The sequence below is a fragment of the Desmodus rotundus genome, chromosome 10 (assembly GCF_022682495.2).
Source record: "Desmodus rotundus isolate HL8 chromosome 10, HLdesRot8A.1, whole genome shotgun sequence".
NCBI classification, from domain to species: Eukaryota; Metazoa; Chordata; class Mammalia; order Chiroptera; family Phyllostomidae; genus Desmodus; species Desmodus rotundus.
The window spans coordinates 11,905,408-11,920,155 of NC_071396.1; the positions used below are offsets into that span (position 1 = coordinate 11,905,408).

The following is a 14,748-nucleotide window of genomic DNA, read 5'->3' on the forward strand; positions in this document are numbered from 1 at the left end:
AATGCAGCATCCTAGGAGCACTGTTGCCATGGTATCTTCCTGAATACAAACTTCAGTGCCCTGACTTTTGAAAGTTCAAAGTGCAGGAGCCACAAATATCTCTGCCAGGGGGCTCTCCACGGAGCCCTCCAAACCTGGTTGACTGTGTTGGCCCCGGGGGTGCCCACCTCCCCTGGGGATGGCTGGGGATGCCCAGAGCACACAGGCACACATGGTCCCTCCACGCCTGTCTGTAGCAGGGCCAGCCCGGAGTCCAGCACTGAGAATGAACCTCTCTCATGGGGTGCAGGAAGCGCAAGTTCCAAGCAGGTTTGCTGAGCAGCTGGCGACCTAGCACCCCCAGGCTCAGGCTGTGTATGACTCAGGGTGATGCCCCATGACTCGGCACTTGCCAGGGGCCAAGGGAAGGCTCCCCATTGGAAAAGGAAGGGAGGGAGAATCCCCAGTTCCAGCCAGTGCTGGGTCTTCTTGGAGAAAAGGCGTCTGATCCACCCATCCCTGCTCGGCAGCCCTGGTCGCTGGTTTAGGAGAAGGGGTCTCTCTCAGGAAGGGGCCCACGAGCGTGGTGTGCCCAGGCGCCCTGCCCATGGAGTGCAGAGGCATGGTGCACCCTACGTCCGCTGGGAGGATCGGGGTCCTGATCCCAGGGGTCAGCGTGTCTGTCCAGCCTGTCTACTGCGGCGGAGGTGAAGGGAGTCACTTTGTCATGAACTCCTGCCATCCCCACCTCCAGGCTCAGAGACTGCTGGCAGGTTCTTCCCAGGCAGGCTGCTATGACTCCCCCCCACCGGGCACACTTCCCTCACTCAGCCTCATGGCCTGGTGGAGGCCCAGCCCATCTGGGTGAATCCTGGCTCCGCCCCGTCCTAGCCCTGTGTCCCGGACCTCACAGCTTCCTCATCTGTGGAATGGGGACGAGGGTGCCCACCCCCTCCAGAGGCTGCTGAGAGGCTGGGATGAGCATGCAGCACAACGCTGGGTGGGGGGGGGGAGCGGGGGGGGGTGTTAGGGAAACCTGGGGATGGGAAGGATTGCTCCTAAGACCGAAACTGCTCTCAGGAGCCTCGAGGTTGGCAGCGAGGGAAAGAGTGAGTGAGCATCCACCGAGCTTCCCTGTTTGTCCACAGAACGGGCGACAGCCACATCACCTTCCTCTACACCTTCCAAGCGGAAGTGTGGGGCCGGGTTCTGTGTGAGCAATGTGGCCACAGTCGCTGTGGCCCGGCTCTGCTGAGTGGGTACCGTGCTGCTGCCCGAGACCCCACGGCCGGCTCCCTGGCGAGGGCCCCGACTCACCAGGATGTTCTGGTTCCCTTTAGTGAACTCTCTGAAGGCCTCAATGACCTGCTCCCGCGTTTTGGTCTTTTTGAAGTCCCGGTTCACGGAGCCGTCTTCTTTCTAAGGAGGCAAACCCAGGAGGGGTCAGCAGAGGGGCTGGGGGGCAGGCCCTCTGCTCCCCGACCCAGGAGTCTGAGAAAGCTGCCCAGAGCCCGGGCCTGACCTGGTGCTCTGCACCTGCACCCCCAGGCCCAGGGCGGCTAATCGGGAAGCACAGCAGAGGGCAGCCTGTCCTGGGCCCGGGGGCCAGCGCCCTCCTGCGTGTGTGCAGTGGGGCTGAAGGAGAAGACAGGCCGTGGCTTCCCCAAGGGGCCTGGCCCCAGAACCAGAGAGCCAGGAGGTCCCTGCTGTCCAGAGGCACTCTCTTTCACCAGAGAGCTGCATTCCTGACCCCAAGTTCAGCTAGAGTCACGGAGGATCCCCGAAGGCCATGAGATAATACTGCCTGCCTGACTCCCCGGCCCTGTCTCCCCAGCATGTGAGGCGGCTCCATTTCCTTGGGCCACGCTCTCTCTGTTCCAGGGTAGCCTGGGGAGCTCACTCTCCTGTAAGAGGAAACCAGTTCTTAGGGACAAAGGGTGAGAGAGGAGGGCTGTGGGAGCCCTGCACTTGGGCCTGAGCGCCACCAGCGAGCGTGGTGGGGGTTAGGGAAGGCCCGAGGCTGCCTCATGAAATAGGCGGGGCCTGACCCTGGGGTGGACATGGGTGGCCTCTCCCACAGGGCCTCTGCGGGGCGTTCCCTGGACCTGGGGAGGGGAGAGGCAGGGGCCTGCTGCTCTCACAGCTGCTGGCCTTCAGCCCAAGGGCACAGGCTGCAGGCTGCTCCTGTGGCTGGCTGGACAGGGACAGAGACTAGACCATCCAGCCTGTGAGGGAGAAGCGCAGGGAAAGGTGGATAAAGGAAAATGAGCAAGAAGAGGAGCAGGAGGAGCGTGTAGTTGGCACCCAGTCTGAGGGCTGGGTGTGAAACAGAAAAGCTGGTTTGGGAAGACAGGTTGGAGTGGGGGGTGGGGGGTGGGCAAATGGTTTTCTTAGCCCAGAGCTCAAAGAGCAGCTGTCCCGGGGGAGGGTGAATCCTTTCCCGGGCAGAGAGGCGCCACCGCCGACGGGAGAACATCACACCAAAATGCCATGTGAATGAGGCTGCGGAGCCTGCCCTGGCTTCAGCTTGCTCGGGCTGCCGTGTCCTGACTCTACGGCTGGACCACGAGGGCCAAGAATTAACGAACAGACCACAGAAACTGAAGAATGCTGGAGGGACCACTGCCACCGGCTGGAGGGATAGCTGCCTGAGCCCCTCAGGGGCCTGGAGCCTCAATGCCCTGCTCCTGTGGGTGAGCACCTGTCTGAGCTGGCTCTTCAAATCTCACAGCAAGGGAGGTGGAGCAAGGAGGAGGAAAAGCATCATGAGGCCCCAGAGGGAAGGAGAGAGAACGAGGCGGCCCTGAAGATGGGGGAGGCTTCAGTGCAGCCTCACCAGAGCTGTCTGGGGACAGAGGAGCAGTGCTTGGCCCTTCTTGCCTGGGCAGAGTGAGGGCCACCTCTCTGGTCTGTGTCGCACCACCTGTCCCCGGTTTCTGGGCTGTGGGCACCCTATAACCTGGCTCCCAGGTGGGTTCTCTCAGTGCCCAGTATGGTCTGGGCTATAAGGGTGGGGTCCTCAGCAGGGGGCAGACCTCTGGGGGAAGTGGAAGGCAGACCTGCTCTAAGGGCCCAGCCCCGGACACGGCCATCCCGCCTGTCCCCAGACTGAGGAATATAGGACAACTTCTCCAAATGTCTGTCCCTGGGGCTCACCCTGGGCCTCTGCAGAGAAGAAGCTGAGAGCCTCTGCAGGGTCCTGAGACTCCTGAGGTAGGTGCTGGTGGAGCCCGAGCCCCCATCCCTTCTCTACCCAGGAGCTGGTCGGCCTCACCTTGATGCCTTCAATCCTGAACCCGAGGGTGGCGGTGGAGCTGATGGTCTCCCTCCACTGCATGTAGCGCGGCTTGGTCACGGCCCGCTGGGCCTTCTCCTCCTCGGTCGGGGCCTCAGGGTCCACCTCAATCATCTTCAGGTACATGTCCTTCCGGAGGCTGGGCTTCTTCCGGGCCTTGGTGAGCTCCTCTTCCAAGTAGGTCCTGCGTAGGAGGGGAGGCCATGTGAGGGCCGTGGGCCAGACCAGCCAGCTGAGCTAACTTGCTCCCTTCCCTCCTCTGCCGGCCCGTGGAGCTCTGCCAGCAGGAAGAGCCCCTGAGGCTTGGCCAGGCCTTCCAGTGGTCTTGGAATGAAGCTGCTCCCACCTAGCAATGCCACCCCTGCTCTCAGTCAGGGGCAGGCTGCAGCCCGAGCTGAGTGTGCGCCCACCCTGGGTGAGCCAGCCTGACTCAGCTGCCTGCAGCCTCCTGGCCCAGCTGCCTGGGCCCCTTCCACAAAGCGAGCGCTTCTGCAGCCAGCACCTGAGCAGGTCGGAGAGCTCATTCTGTGCCCCACCCCACCCACCTCCCCAGTTCTCAGGCAGCCTGAGGGGCTGAAAGGTCTCCGCCTCTCTCCAGACAGGGGAAATCCTGAGTATGGAGGTCAGGCCAGGAGGAGGCCTCTGAAGGAGGCCTCTGGAGGGGCCACGGTCTGGAGGCGGGGTCCCACAGCAGGGAGGGGAGCCTGGGGCTCCACAGGCTCTGCTGTATCAGAGACTCCCTGGCTCATCCTGCCCGTGGACACCAGGCTTCAGCCGAGCCCACACCTCCTCACACTTGAGCCCGAAAAGCCGAGAAAATGTGTCCAACTGCATGACTCATGGTCCCACCCTCTGCTGGCTGACCGGGAGGGGGTCCCCTGGACACTGGTGGGGTGGCAGGGGCAGGGGCAGTACAGGATTTAGGCAGCCTGAGGCTGAATCGCTGGCCCTGGCGGCCTCCCATACCCCATCGTCAGCCTCATTTATGCCGGGAAGGCCTGACCAAGCCTAAGGTCTCTTTACCCACGAGGCCCCCTTCCCTGCTCCATTTTAAACTCCCCTCCTCCCCTGCCACCCAGTGGGCTTAGCTGCCGCCTGTGAGATAGAAATGAGATAGAAATGTGCAGCGTGACTTGCAGTAGAGGGAAGTTTTGTTCCCCCAGCCCTGCGTGGGTGGGAGCTGCCCACAGGTGGCCTGCTGTGGCAACAGGCCCAGCCCCCACTCTCCGCTGCCCATCCCCAGGGCCTCGCTCCACACTCCCCCCACACCTCCAAGCTGCCAATTTGGGACCCAGAACAGACTGACGGTCAAATTAATGATGTCTTTGAAAGATAATGTTTTCAGAAACCACTGTATCGACTGATAGAAGAAAAGCACCCAAATCCTTGCCTGTGAACTTGGGCCTGGTCATTTAGAAACTTCCAGAGGGGACAAAGAGCGTAAGGAGTGCTGTGGGCCCCTGGTGGTGTACTCACACACACACCTGTGCCCACACCCGCACCTGTGGTCACACTACTGTGCATGCACAGCCAGGCCCATGAGGGCAGCTTCAGGGCGGAGACCAAGAGGCAGGAGGCGCCTGCATGGAGCTGAGTGTGCGGGCCTGTGTGTGTGCAGCATGGATGGGCAAGCGGCAGGTCATGCAGGGCTCCCCACGCACCGTGGGGCTGCAGGGCAGTGGGCGGCCGTACTTCTGCAAAGAGCTCTCAGTGGCTCCTTAAACAGGAAGCAGGCCTGCATGTCAAACCCATTGTCACACAGGGCTTTTTCCAGGAAGGGCCCCAGCAGCTCCATCTGGGCAGCGCTGCTCTTCCTTGGGAGGGGAAAGGGGCTGGGCAGGGATGCCCACAGGAGGCCTCAGAGGGACAGGGGGACCAGGGGTCCCGCGGGGATCGACCCACGCTGCCTCACCGCCTGCCCCTCCGCCTCCCAGGGGAAGGTCAAACCTCCACCTCATATTCTGTGAGGGTGAGGCTGTGGGGTGGGGAGCGGAGAGCCCACAGGTGACAGGCCACAGCCATCTATAGCTTCTAACAGGGCGGGGTCCTGGAGACAGCGCTGGTCTCCGCCCACAGGCCCTGGTCTGGAAGTCTGGAAGACACCGCTGACTTTTAGCGGCAGGTCACACACCCAGATTTACAGGGAAGCATCTAAGAAAGCTCCCCAGAGCGTGCGAGTGTCTGTCCGTGGGGGACCGGGGTCCCACGGTGCCTCTAGTTTGGGACACTGCAGGCTCCCACTGTGCTGGAGGCTGGGCTGGCCTGTCGGCCCTTCTACCCCTGACCTGTGGCAAGTCTCTGGCCCCCATGCCTGGGACTCAGTCTGTGGACTCTGGACTCCGCCTTCCCCCTCTGCCAAGCACAGGCCACACTTGGGGGGGGGGGGGGGGACTACAGACTGCTGGCCTCAGGAGGCGCTGTGAGGCACCTAGATCAATGCAGGTGGAAAATGTCACAGCCCTGGCTTGGATGCAGGGCCCACAGGGCCCACCGAGCCCCCTTGGCAAGTTCAGGGTGAAGCCCAGGCTGGACCTGCATGTGGGGGCCTGCGGCAAATGAGGGCTGCACTGCTTCAGGACATGTGGCTCACGTCCTGTCAAAACTCAGCCACAGGGAGGCCCTGAGGAGCACCCAGCACAAGCTCGGAGCACAGAAGGACCCACCTGGAGGCAGGGAGGGTGGAGCGGCAGGGACTGGTTCTGGAGAGACCCACCCCTTTTCTCCACAAGGGCCCCCCTCTCACACCCCACTCCCTCTGCTGCCCAGCCCTGCCCAGGACGGGGTCAAATGGGAACCAGCCTTCTTGCTCAGGGTCCATTCTGAGAGCCCTTGGGTGCAGTGGGACGGAAGCAGCAGGAGGCAAGGGGACGGGGCAGCCCTGGGCAGAGACAGGCTCCTGTCCCCAGCAGCCTCCCAGGGACAGACTGGTACCCTGGGCAGCCTTTCAGGACTGACCGGCTATGCGTTCTTCCCACAGCATGTACTTTTTTTGGCCACGTTCTGAGTGAACACCAACTAGATTATTTATATGTTTCCCCTTGAGAGTGCATCCTGGTGCACGAGGTGGGGTGAGGGCGCTTCCCGGGACAGAAATAAGACTCTGGGGTGGAGCAGCGGCCAAGGGGTGGCTGGAGGGATGTTCTGTTTCCTCCCTGTGGGCTGGGGCTGGTGAGGGCCCTGGAGGGAGGCAGGGACAGTATAAGAGCGAACAGTGAGACCTGTACTCCCTGTCCCCATCCCTGCCCTGGGGGCGATGCCAAGGGACCAGGAGTCAGCCTGCAGGGTCAGAATCTAGGACACAGCTCCCAGGAGGGGTGCGGAGAGAAGGGAAGCTGGTGGGCTTGGCCTCCTGGCTTCTCTCTCTCTCTCTGTGTTTCTCTCTGTGTGACTCTTTCTCTGTCTTGCTCTCTCTCTCGCTCTCTTTCATCTTTCCCAATCTCCTTTCATAAGAAATCAAACTGCTTAAACCATCCAAAGCAAACAAGCTGCTGCTCCAGGCTCTGCTTCTTGAAGCCTGGCCTGCTGGGAAAGGGGCTGGGGAGCCCCACGTCCGTCTGGCCTTCCTGTGGTGGGGTCTCAGGGCCTCCTCCTGCCAGGTCTCCTGCCCCTCCTGCCCTCCCGGGTCCTGTACTGCTTACGTCTCCACGCAGACATCAGAGTTAGCCTGAGTCTGGGGTGGGGGGGTCCCAATCCCACACACAAGCCCAAGTACCCCTTCGGACCACTGCACTTTACCCCAGGCTTTGGAGCACCATGCTCTGAGCTGGGTCACCCTGAGCCCCAGTCTTCGGTGGGGGCTGGCTGGTGCGTGCGGTCAGGGCCTCGTAAGGTCCTGGGCTCCTTCCTCCATTGTGCTCTTACACAGGCCAAATCTTTGCTGGCAAACTGACATGTCCTACTAACCAGCTCCCTCCCCACTCCCTGGCGAAGGTCAGGGTGTGGGGGGACTGGGAAGAACCCTGCTCCAGTGTCCCCTCAAAGCTCACATAACAGGAAGCCACCTTCTTGCTACCCTCAGCAAACACCCCCACTCCCCTGGCCAACAGGACGGGCTGTTCTCTCTGATGTCTCCCTGAGGACGTGCAGCACCAAGCCAGGGTCCCTGTCCCCTCTGCACGAAATGTGAGATGGCTGGGCTGGGGCGGGGGTCCGGTAGTCAGTCCCACCAGATGCCCTGGCCTGCCCTTGCACACACGAGGCCTCAGGGGCGCCCCGGGGTGCCCAGCGACTGCTCCGAGGAGGAGGAGCCTGGCTCACCTGATGCCCATCTTGCAGTCCATCACGCAAGGCGAGTCGAAATCGGCCAGTAGGTCGTCCATCTGGTTGTAGCGCTCCCCGTCCTTCACCACGTCCCCATGGTAGGCCGGCACGTAGGGCTTCAGCACATCGGCCATCAGCCGGTCCAGGCAGCGCTGCTCCGACTCACAGTGCTTCTTCAGGATGCGGCCATTGGCAGCCGCCTTGAAACTCCCTGCATAGCAAGAGGACAGGGGGCCCTTGGTGACCTCTCCACCCAGGACAGCCCCCTCGGAGACAGTGCCTGTATCCCTCAGGATGGTCCAGGGCTTGCTAGGCGTAGGGCTGAAGGGAGGCCCAGGTCTCCGCTGTGGACCATGCGCTTTAGAAGACTGGTGCAAGTCCTAGCCCCCCGACACTGACGGCAACTCCGAGGTTCCCCAACTTCCCTGACCCCGGGCCCCTCATCTGGAGATGGAGGAGCACCAGCGCCCACTGCTGGAAGGTCAGCAGGGCTGTGGGGCTCTGTGCCAGGACTGGCTCACTCACTGCTCTTTGTGTTCTACTATCACCCCCACCCTGCATCCTCAACCCTGCTTCTTGGGCAACAAAGGTGTCTCTGGTCTCAGGAGAAACCCCAACAGGACCTGGCTCAGTGCCAAAACAGGGAGACTGGCTGAGAGGTGGGAGTCTAAGGCTTGACCCACCTGGCCATGCTCCTTCTGAGCCACGCCCTCAGGTAAGCACTTAGGGAGTGTGTGCATCCATGAACCCTTGGGCTGGGCCAAGGTGAATGGGGATATAAAAGAAATGCTGGACCCTGTGCTGGCCTGAAGTAATGAAGGCCAAGTCCATGGGCAGCCACTGGAATGCCCTTAGAGGCCAGCGCACACCAAAGAGCCCCCACGTGTGTGCCTCGGGACTAGACAGCTCTGAGGCTTTGGCTCCAGGTGTACCTCCTCCCCTGTCACTAAGTGAACCAGAGACCACATGGCTGACTGGTGGCCTGGCCACCTGCACCCAGCACTCCACCCTGTCTTGGGGCACATACAGCATTTTCATTAATGTTGCGACCCCTGGCGAAGGGGTATACAGCAGATGTTCAATGGAAGAGCTGGTGTTGCCTCTTTGTCCAAGACGACAAATGGCAGGCAAGCTCTAAGATCTACGACTTCACGTGTTTTATTGGGTAAACTGGAAGAGAGAGAGGAAGAGGCTGAAAGAGACAGCGATGGGCGGTGGTGTGCGTGTTCTGGGGAAGGGATGGTCCGTGTGCCCTTGCACACACGTTTTGAAGGTGGCATTACAGCCGCATCAAGAAAGTCTGGCTGCAATTGCCACTGTGGATTCTCAGAGAGAACCTGTTCTGGACAGTTTCACAACCAGGAGCGTCCAGGGCCAGTTCACCCCCCTCTCCCCACCCCACCCCTCAACGTGCTGGGCGACTCCCCAGGGAGCTGAATGTCCCCCGGCATGCCTGGGAGAGCCGAGCTACCTGCGTGTCCTGCCAGCTGGATCCAGGGGTACTTCTTCTTGAAGGACATGACGAAGGGAGACCAGTGCACCATGTTTTTTATTTTCCTCCATGATTTGCTCTAGAAACAAGCAAACGAAAAGCTCTACGTTAGAAAGAGAACCACTTTCTGGTCAGGAGGAATTCAAAGCAGGGCAACACGCTGCCCATGGCTACAGGGCGAGAGGGGCCTCACCTCTGTCAGAGGGGTCTTTGCAAAGGCTGAGCACAATGCTCAGAAGCAAGGGGACCTTCGGAGATGAGGGTCTTACAGGTTTCGGGGGGCAGGGGAAGAGTGATCTCAATCCAGGGCGACCCCATCCCATGCCAACCTGTCGGGGACCAACTAAACCCACACTGCCTTCCTTTACGCCCCCTTCTCGGGGCCTCAGTTTCTTCATCGCTCCAGTGAGGGATGGACCGCTGGGCCACCAGGCTCCTTGGATGGACGGATACTCTAGGACTCTGAAAATGACTTCCCACATCCCAACAGTCGTGGCCCCCCAGAGGAAGACTAGGGCCACGACACGGGGCCACAACGTGTCAACAGAGGTGCCTCGTGCCTGTGAGTGGTTTGAAGAACAATTTTAAAGGCAGTTCCCCAGGGATGGTGCCCCCACCCGCACCCCGTGGGCACACGGCGTGCGCAGGCCTGCCGGTCTCCCCCTTTGACCACTCTTCTCCTTCTCAGGGAGTGTGTGTGGGAGGGGCTGCTCCGGCTGAAAGGAGAACTAACAGCGAGCACCTTCTTTTCCCAAGAAGCAGGCGAGGCAGTTCTGCTCATCTGTAGAACCCGAGCCTCAGAGTCATAAGCGACAGAATGCATTTAAATGACTCTCACTTACATGACTACTTTTTAAAAAATCCCCTTTTTGCCCTGGCCGGTGAGGCTCAGTGGGTTGGGCATCGTCCCACAAACTGAAAGGTCATGGGTTCGATTCCCAGTCAGGGCACATGCCTGGGTTGTGTGTTTGGTCCCCAGTTGGGGAGTGTGCAAGAGGCAAGCGATCGATGTTTCTCACATCAATGATTCTCTCCCTTTCTTTCTCCCTCCCTTCCCCTCTCTCTACAGTCAATGAAAGAAAAAAAAAATTTAAACTTCTCTCTCCCCCAGCAATAAACATGTCTCTAGAAAAAATATCCCAAAGTTAACTTTAATAAAAACAGGCTGTAGAGATGAAGATTAAGTATCCCCCCGAAAAGATTAAGTGGCCCCAAACACATAAGCCTGTGTTGGGGGTGATGAGAACCTGAACTGAGAAAGATTTGGAATTTTTGAGAAAGCGGATCCCTGACCGGCAAGCCCAGAGTCCAGGCCATGAGGCTCTGGGCTGGCAAGAAGGGAAATTCTGCAGAAGGGGGTGAGGAGGGTCCTGCCTCGACAGGGGACCCTGAAGGTACGTCTACTCACTCCCTGTGCCACAGCCATCAGCAGCTGCCCAGAGGGGACTGGACAGACTCCGGCTGTGGAGGCTGCTGGAGCCCGAGCTTAAATCAAAGTTAACTCAGCCTCCTTTGCTTGTTCTCTCCTTGCTGAGACCGACTGCGTCTGCCATCAAGTTTTCAAGTTAAAAGCTGTTTAAGGAGGAGAATTCTTCCCTCTTGAACCTGGTACTTTCTATCCCCATCCAGGAAGCCCTCTCCCGATGGACTGCCACGACCTGGTCTGTCTAAAGCAGGCCAGCACCGTCAGGCCATGTGACAGGAGGGCCGGGCCTTTACTGACAAGGGTGTTTTTCCTAGATCCTTCTGATGGAGATCACCAAAGAAGGCTAAGGAAGGCCAGGCGTTTCTTATCTCAGCGCCCAGAAGGCTGCACAAACTACCGGGCAGACAATGCTGAGGCAACAATGGAAAACCTGATTACAGGAGATGAGCTGAGCAGGGCTGGTTGAATGCAAGGGGAGACTTTAAGGTGGATCCAGAGGAAAAGTACTCAGTCGACCACCACCTGCCCGGTCACCTCCGGCAGCCGAGACCAAAGGGGATGAGGGTCTCACAGGTCCAGGGGTGGTGTGGGGGCAGGGCAGAGCACTTTCAATCCAGGGCTGACCTCATCCCATGCCGCCCCGTCAGGGAACAGCTAAACCCGCACGGCCTTTCTCCGTGCCTCAGTTTCCTCACCTGTCTAGTGAGGGGTGGACAGCTGGTCCACTGGGCTCCTTGGACTGATTGACAGACACTCTAGGACTCTGGACAATGACCTCCCACACCCCAGCAGCCAAGGCCATACGGGGGAAGATTAGAGAGGGCCCCTGTCCCCAACTGCCGTGTGTCACAGACGCAGTGGCAACAGAGGACCAGAGAAGACGGGTCCAAGGGCCAGGGAAGGGCCGAGACGAGACTGACCCTGCAGGGAGGGAAGGCCCTGAGGCTGTACTCGGCAGAGGTAGTTTGGGGAAGACTGGGGAGAAGAAAAAAGACCTTACTGGCTCACAGTGGGGAGGGGGCTTATGGGAACAGAGGCCCAGGACAGGGGATTGGAGCAGTTGGGACCAGACCTGATGGGAGATGAGGCTGAGCAGGTGAGCGTGGTGTGCAGGCAGCGGGCCCACCTGGGCCTGGGCCCTGGCCCCACCCGCTCCCACTGACGAACCTCAAACAATTCCTGACCCTCCTGGAGGCTCTGTTATCTCACCTGTAAAATGGGAGTAACACCGATTCCCTGGTAGCAGAGGCAAAGCCATCAGCAGACTACGGGTGTCTATGGAAGGGTCTTAGCTCTGTGCTCGGGGAGAGGGGCCTCTAAGCTTATCCTGGGGCTGTCAGTGTGAAGCTGGGCATAGGTGCTACCGTAGTTACTGGAGTAAAGACCACAGCACCTTGGGCTGGGTCAGGCCCACCCTGTCTGGACGCAGCTCTCCAGAGACTGGTGGGGACACACTGAGCCCATGACCTGTGCCCCTGGGATGGGAGGCAGGAGAGAACAGAACTGCAGGAGAACAGGGAGGCTGCCGCCCAGCATGGGCACTGGACGCCTGGAAACCACTAGATCCTGGAATTCTCTTCAGAGACGAAAGGCCAGGGGTCCTGCAAGGACAGGGGTGCTGGGGGGCCTCTGATAGTTCGCTGGACCCAAGACCCTCCCAACATCCCTGAGCTTGGAGTAAATGGGCATGTTCTGCTCAACCTGCCTTTTCCTGGCTCCTCCGTGAGCAAGCGTTTCTGCAACGTGAAAGGGGCCCCACGTGGCCAAGGCCATGGCAGCCTCCATCCTGTGGCTGTCCTGCGCCGTGCAGGGCGGTGGAATCTTCCACCGAGGAGGCGGGCTTGCGCGCCGGGGACTTCACTGCTGGCAGCAGCAGTGCACAGGGGTTTTTCCCGTGGGTTTTAAATAGCAGTGCCCAGGCAGCGCCTCATGGCCGCCAAACATCACACAGGAAGGGCGCTTCCAGGGCCAGGGCCAGGGCCAGGCCTGGGAAAGGGGCCTGCAGGGAGACCCACTCTCCCGTGCCCAGCCCATGGGGGTGGAGACACAGGACAGGGAAAAGGAGAGGGCCCCCGTCCCCCGCTGCCGCGTGCCATTTCACATTTCATTCGTAGACACGGTGGCAACAGAGGACCAGAGGAAGTGTGTCCCAGGGCCAGGGAGGGACGACCAGATGTCAGATGCTCAGTTGCTCCTGTCTGATGGCCCCATCCAGGCACCAAACCCCCTCCGGGTGGCAGCTGCTTTCTAGGCTGTGGGTGAGGGCTGGTTGGGCTGACAGTCCCACCAAACCCCTTGCTGGAGGGAGCCAAGGTCCTCAGATATGGATGCCCCCCGGCCCCTTAGCTACAATGGGTGATGAGGCAAGGAAGGAGGGTAGCCCAACAACCTGGAAGAATCCCATGCAGAAGAGGTGGTCCCTCTCAGCTCTGGCTTTCTACCTCCCCCCACCCAGGAAGGTTCCCCATAGTCTCAGCATGCTCAACAGCTGACCAATCAAGACCCCAGGACGCCACGTGTTGGGGCTGAGCAGGGGCCCCTTCTGGCTTACCTACCAGGTAACACAAGGTTCTCCCATGGGTCAGATCAGACCAGTTAAACGCTTCTAGACTGTGGTGGGAATTCTGCTCTTGGGGTGTCCTTAAGAGCACTTCAAAGGAAAACAGAGCACTACCAAGCTGATTACCTGCCAAGCAGGGAAGGGGCCACAGGATGGGCTGGAGACATGCGGCATTCACCTTGATTCTGTGCTGGGTGGTTAAGCCCACTGAAGACCAGAGTGAGGTGTTTTGGGGTAGCACCTCAGGTTTACAGGCTTGCAGAAAACCAGCACCATGAATCCCAAGGTCATGGCACTTTTGGGTCAATAGTTTTGGCTTTGCTCTGGCTTCTACCTGAGTGCAGTGCAGTGATTTCTGCCGATGTCTGAATCAGCCCTGACCTCATTCTGTAAGAGGTGGGGTCTCCTGCCCGATTCCCTCAGAGCAGTTTAGGAGGAAAGAACCAGAAAACAGCCAGAATGGGGGGAAAGGGGCACGGGAACGTTGGTTCTTAAAGACCCAGAGTGGCCTGGAGACAGCTGGTGTTCCGAAGCTGCTCTGGACAGTTCCCTCCCCTTGCCCCTGACCTACAGGTGCTCAGATATTCAGAGGCTGTGGAGAGAGATTGGTAGAGGGAGAAAGAACCTGTAACAACAAAACGCCAGCCCTCTTCATGCTTGAGCTGGCAGAAGTCACAGAGCGAGTGAGTTGCGAGTGACCCAGGCAAAAACCAGCCGAGACATCTCTAGCCACAGCCAGCCTGTCCCTGCAGCCCACACTCCATGTGCCCTGCATAACACGCCAGGAGGACCAGCACCCTTGGAGGTGCAGGGCAGAAGCGACCCACTGACCAGGGAGGAGCCTGGCAGCATCTCCGAGGCTGTATGTGCCTCTGAACCGGATTCCAAGCCTCCCCTTGCCTGTGACAGTCAATACTCCTGGCTCAACGCCATCCCCAGGCTGCTGCTCCGGGTCAGGCGACCCCACTCAGGCTGCAGGGAGATGCCGCTTTAAACAAACAAAAGGGTGAACCGGGGCCATTACCTCCAGTTCGGCCTTTGTCTGCTACAAAACCGGCCCAACGGACTGGAGGAGGAGTAGGAGGAGGAGGGGACCCAGAGCAGAGGCTGGGGGCCAAGGGGGCCCCTGGCCACCTGTCTCACCACCTTTAACGAGCGGTGCAAAATGAAAATGCGTGCCCCTTGTCCAAAGCTTAGTAAGAATATCAAGATGTCTCAGCAGAGTGTGAGGCCAAGCATGAGACCCCTTCAAGGACACGCTGTGACTGCCCAGCCTGCACGCCCAGGAATCTGGCCCTGGCTCCTGAGGTGGGAAGTGGCCCTGCTGTTTGCTGATGACAGGTGACCCTAAGCCTGCAGGGCCTTCTGGGTTCTGACCCGCTGGCTCTTGGCTGATGACCACAGGCTGCTCTGTCGCTCTTCAGTGCTGGGGACAGGGGAGGGCTGGAGGTCGCAGGCACCAGAGGTTGCCCTTGGGGGGCTCCCAGCAGCCCTCCGATGAGGCCTGGCAGGAGGGATATGGGTGGTCACCGGTCGTGAGCCCTTCCTCACTCATCTTCACACGTCCCTCAGGGTCTGGCCTTGCTCTCGCCTCCCTCGTAGCTTCCTCCTCATCTGTTCAGAGGTCGGGGAGCCCCGCAGGGGTGTCTGAGCTGGGTGCCAGCCCAGCCGCTCCCATGGGACGCAAGCCACCCAGGGCCCTCGCTGTCTTCTCCTTAGTCAGCCCACAGTGCCCT

General features: G+C 59.9%; 1 protein-coding gene across 1 annotated transcript in view; it reads right to left on the reverse strand.

The window, feature by feature from the left end:
* Positions 1 to 14,748, reverse strand: part of ITPKB (inositol-trisphosphate 3-kinase B) — a 94,234-nt gene that overhangs the window by 4,288 nt on the left and 75,198 nt on the right. Inside the window, exons 3-6 of the mRNA XM_024575988.4 lie at positions 9,006 to 9,105; positions 7,532 to 7,745; positions 3,254 to 3,458; positions 1,297 to 1,398 (exon numbers count right to left, since the gene is read on the reverse strand). Coding sequence (XP_024431756.2) covers positions 1,297 to 1,398; positions 3,254 to 3,458; positions 7,532 to 7,745; positions 9,006 to 9,105 — 621 coding nt within the window. The remainder of the gene's footprint in view (positions 1 to 1,296; positions 1,399 to 3,253; positions 3,459 to 7,531; positions 7,746 to 9,005; positions 9,106 to 14,748) is intronic.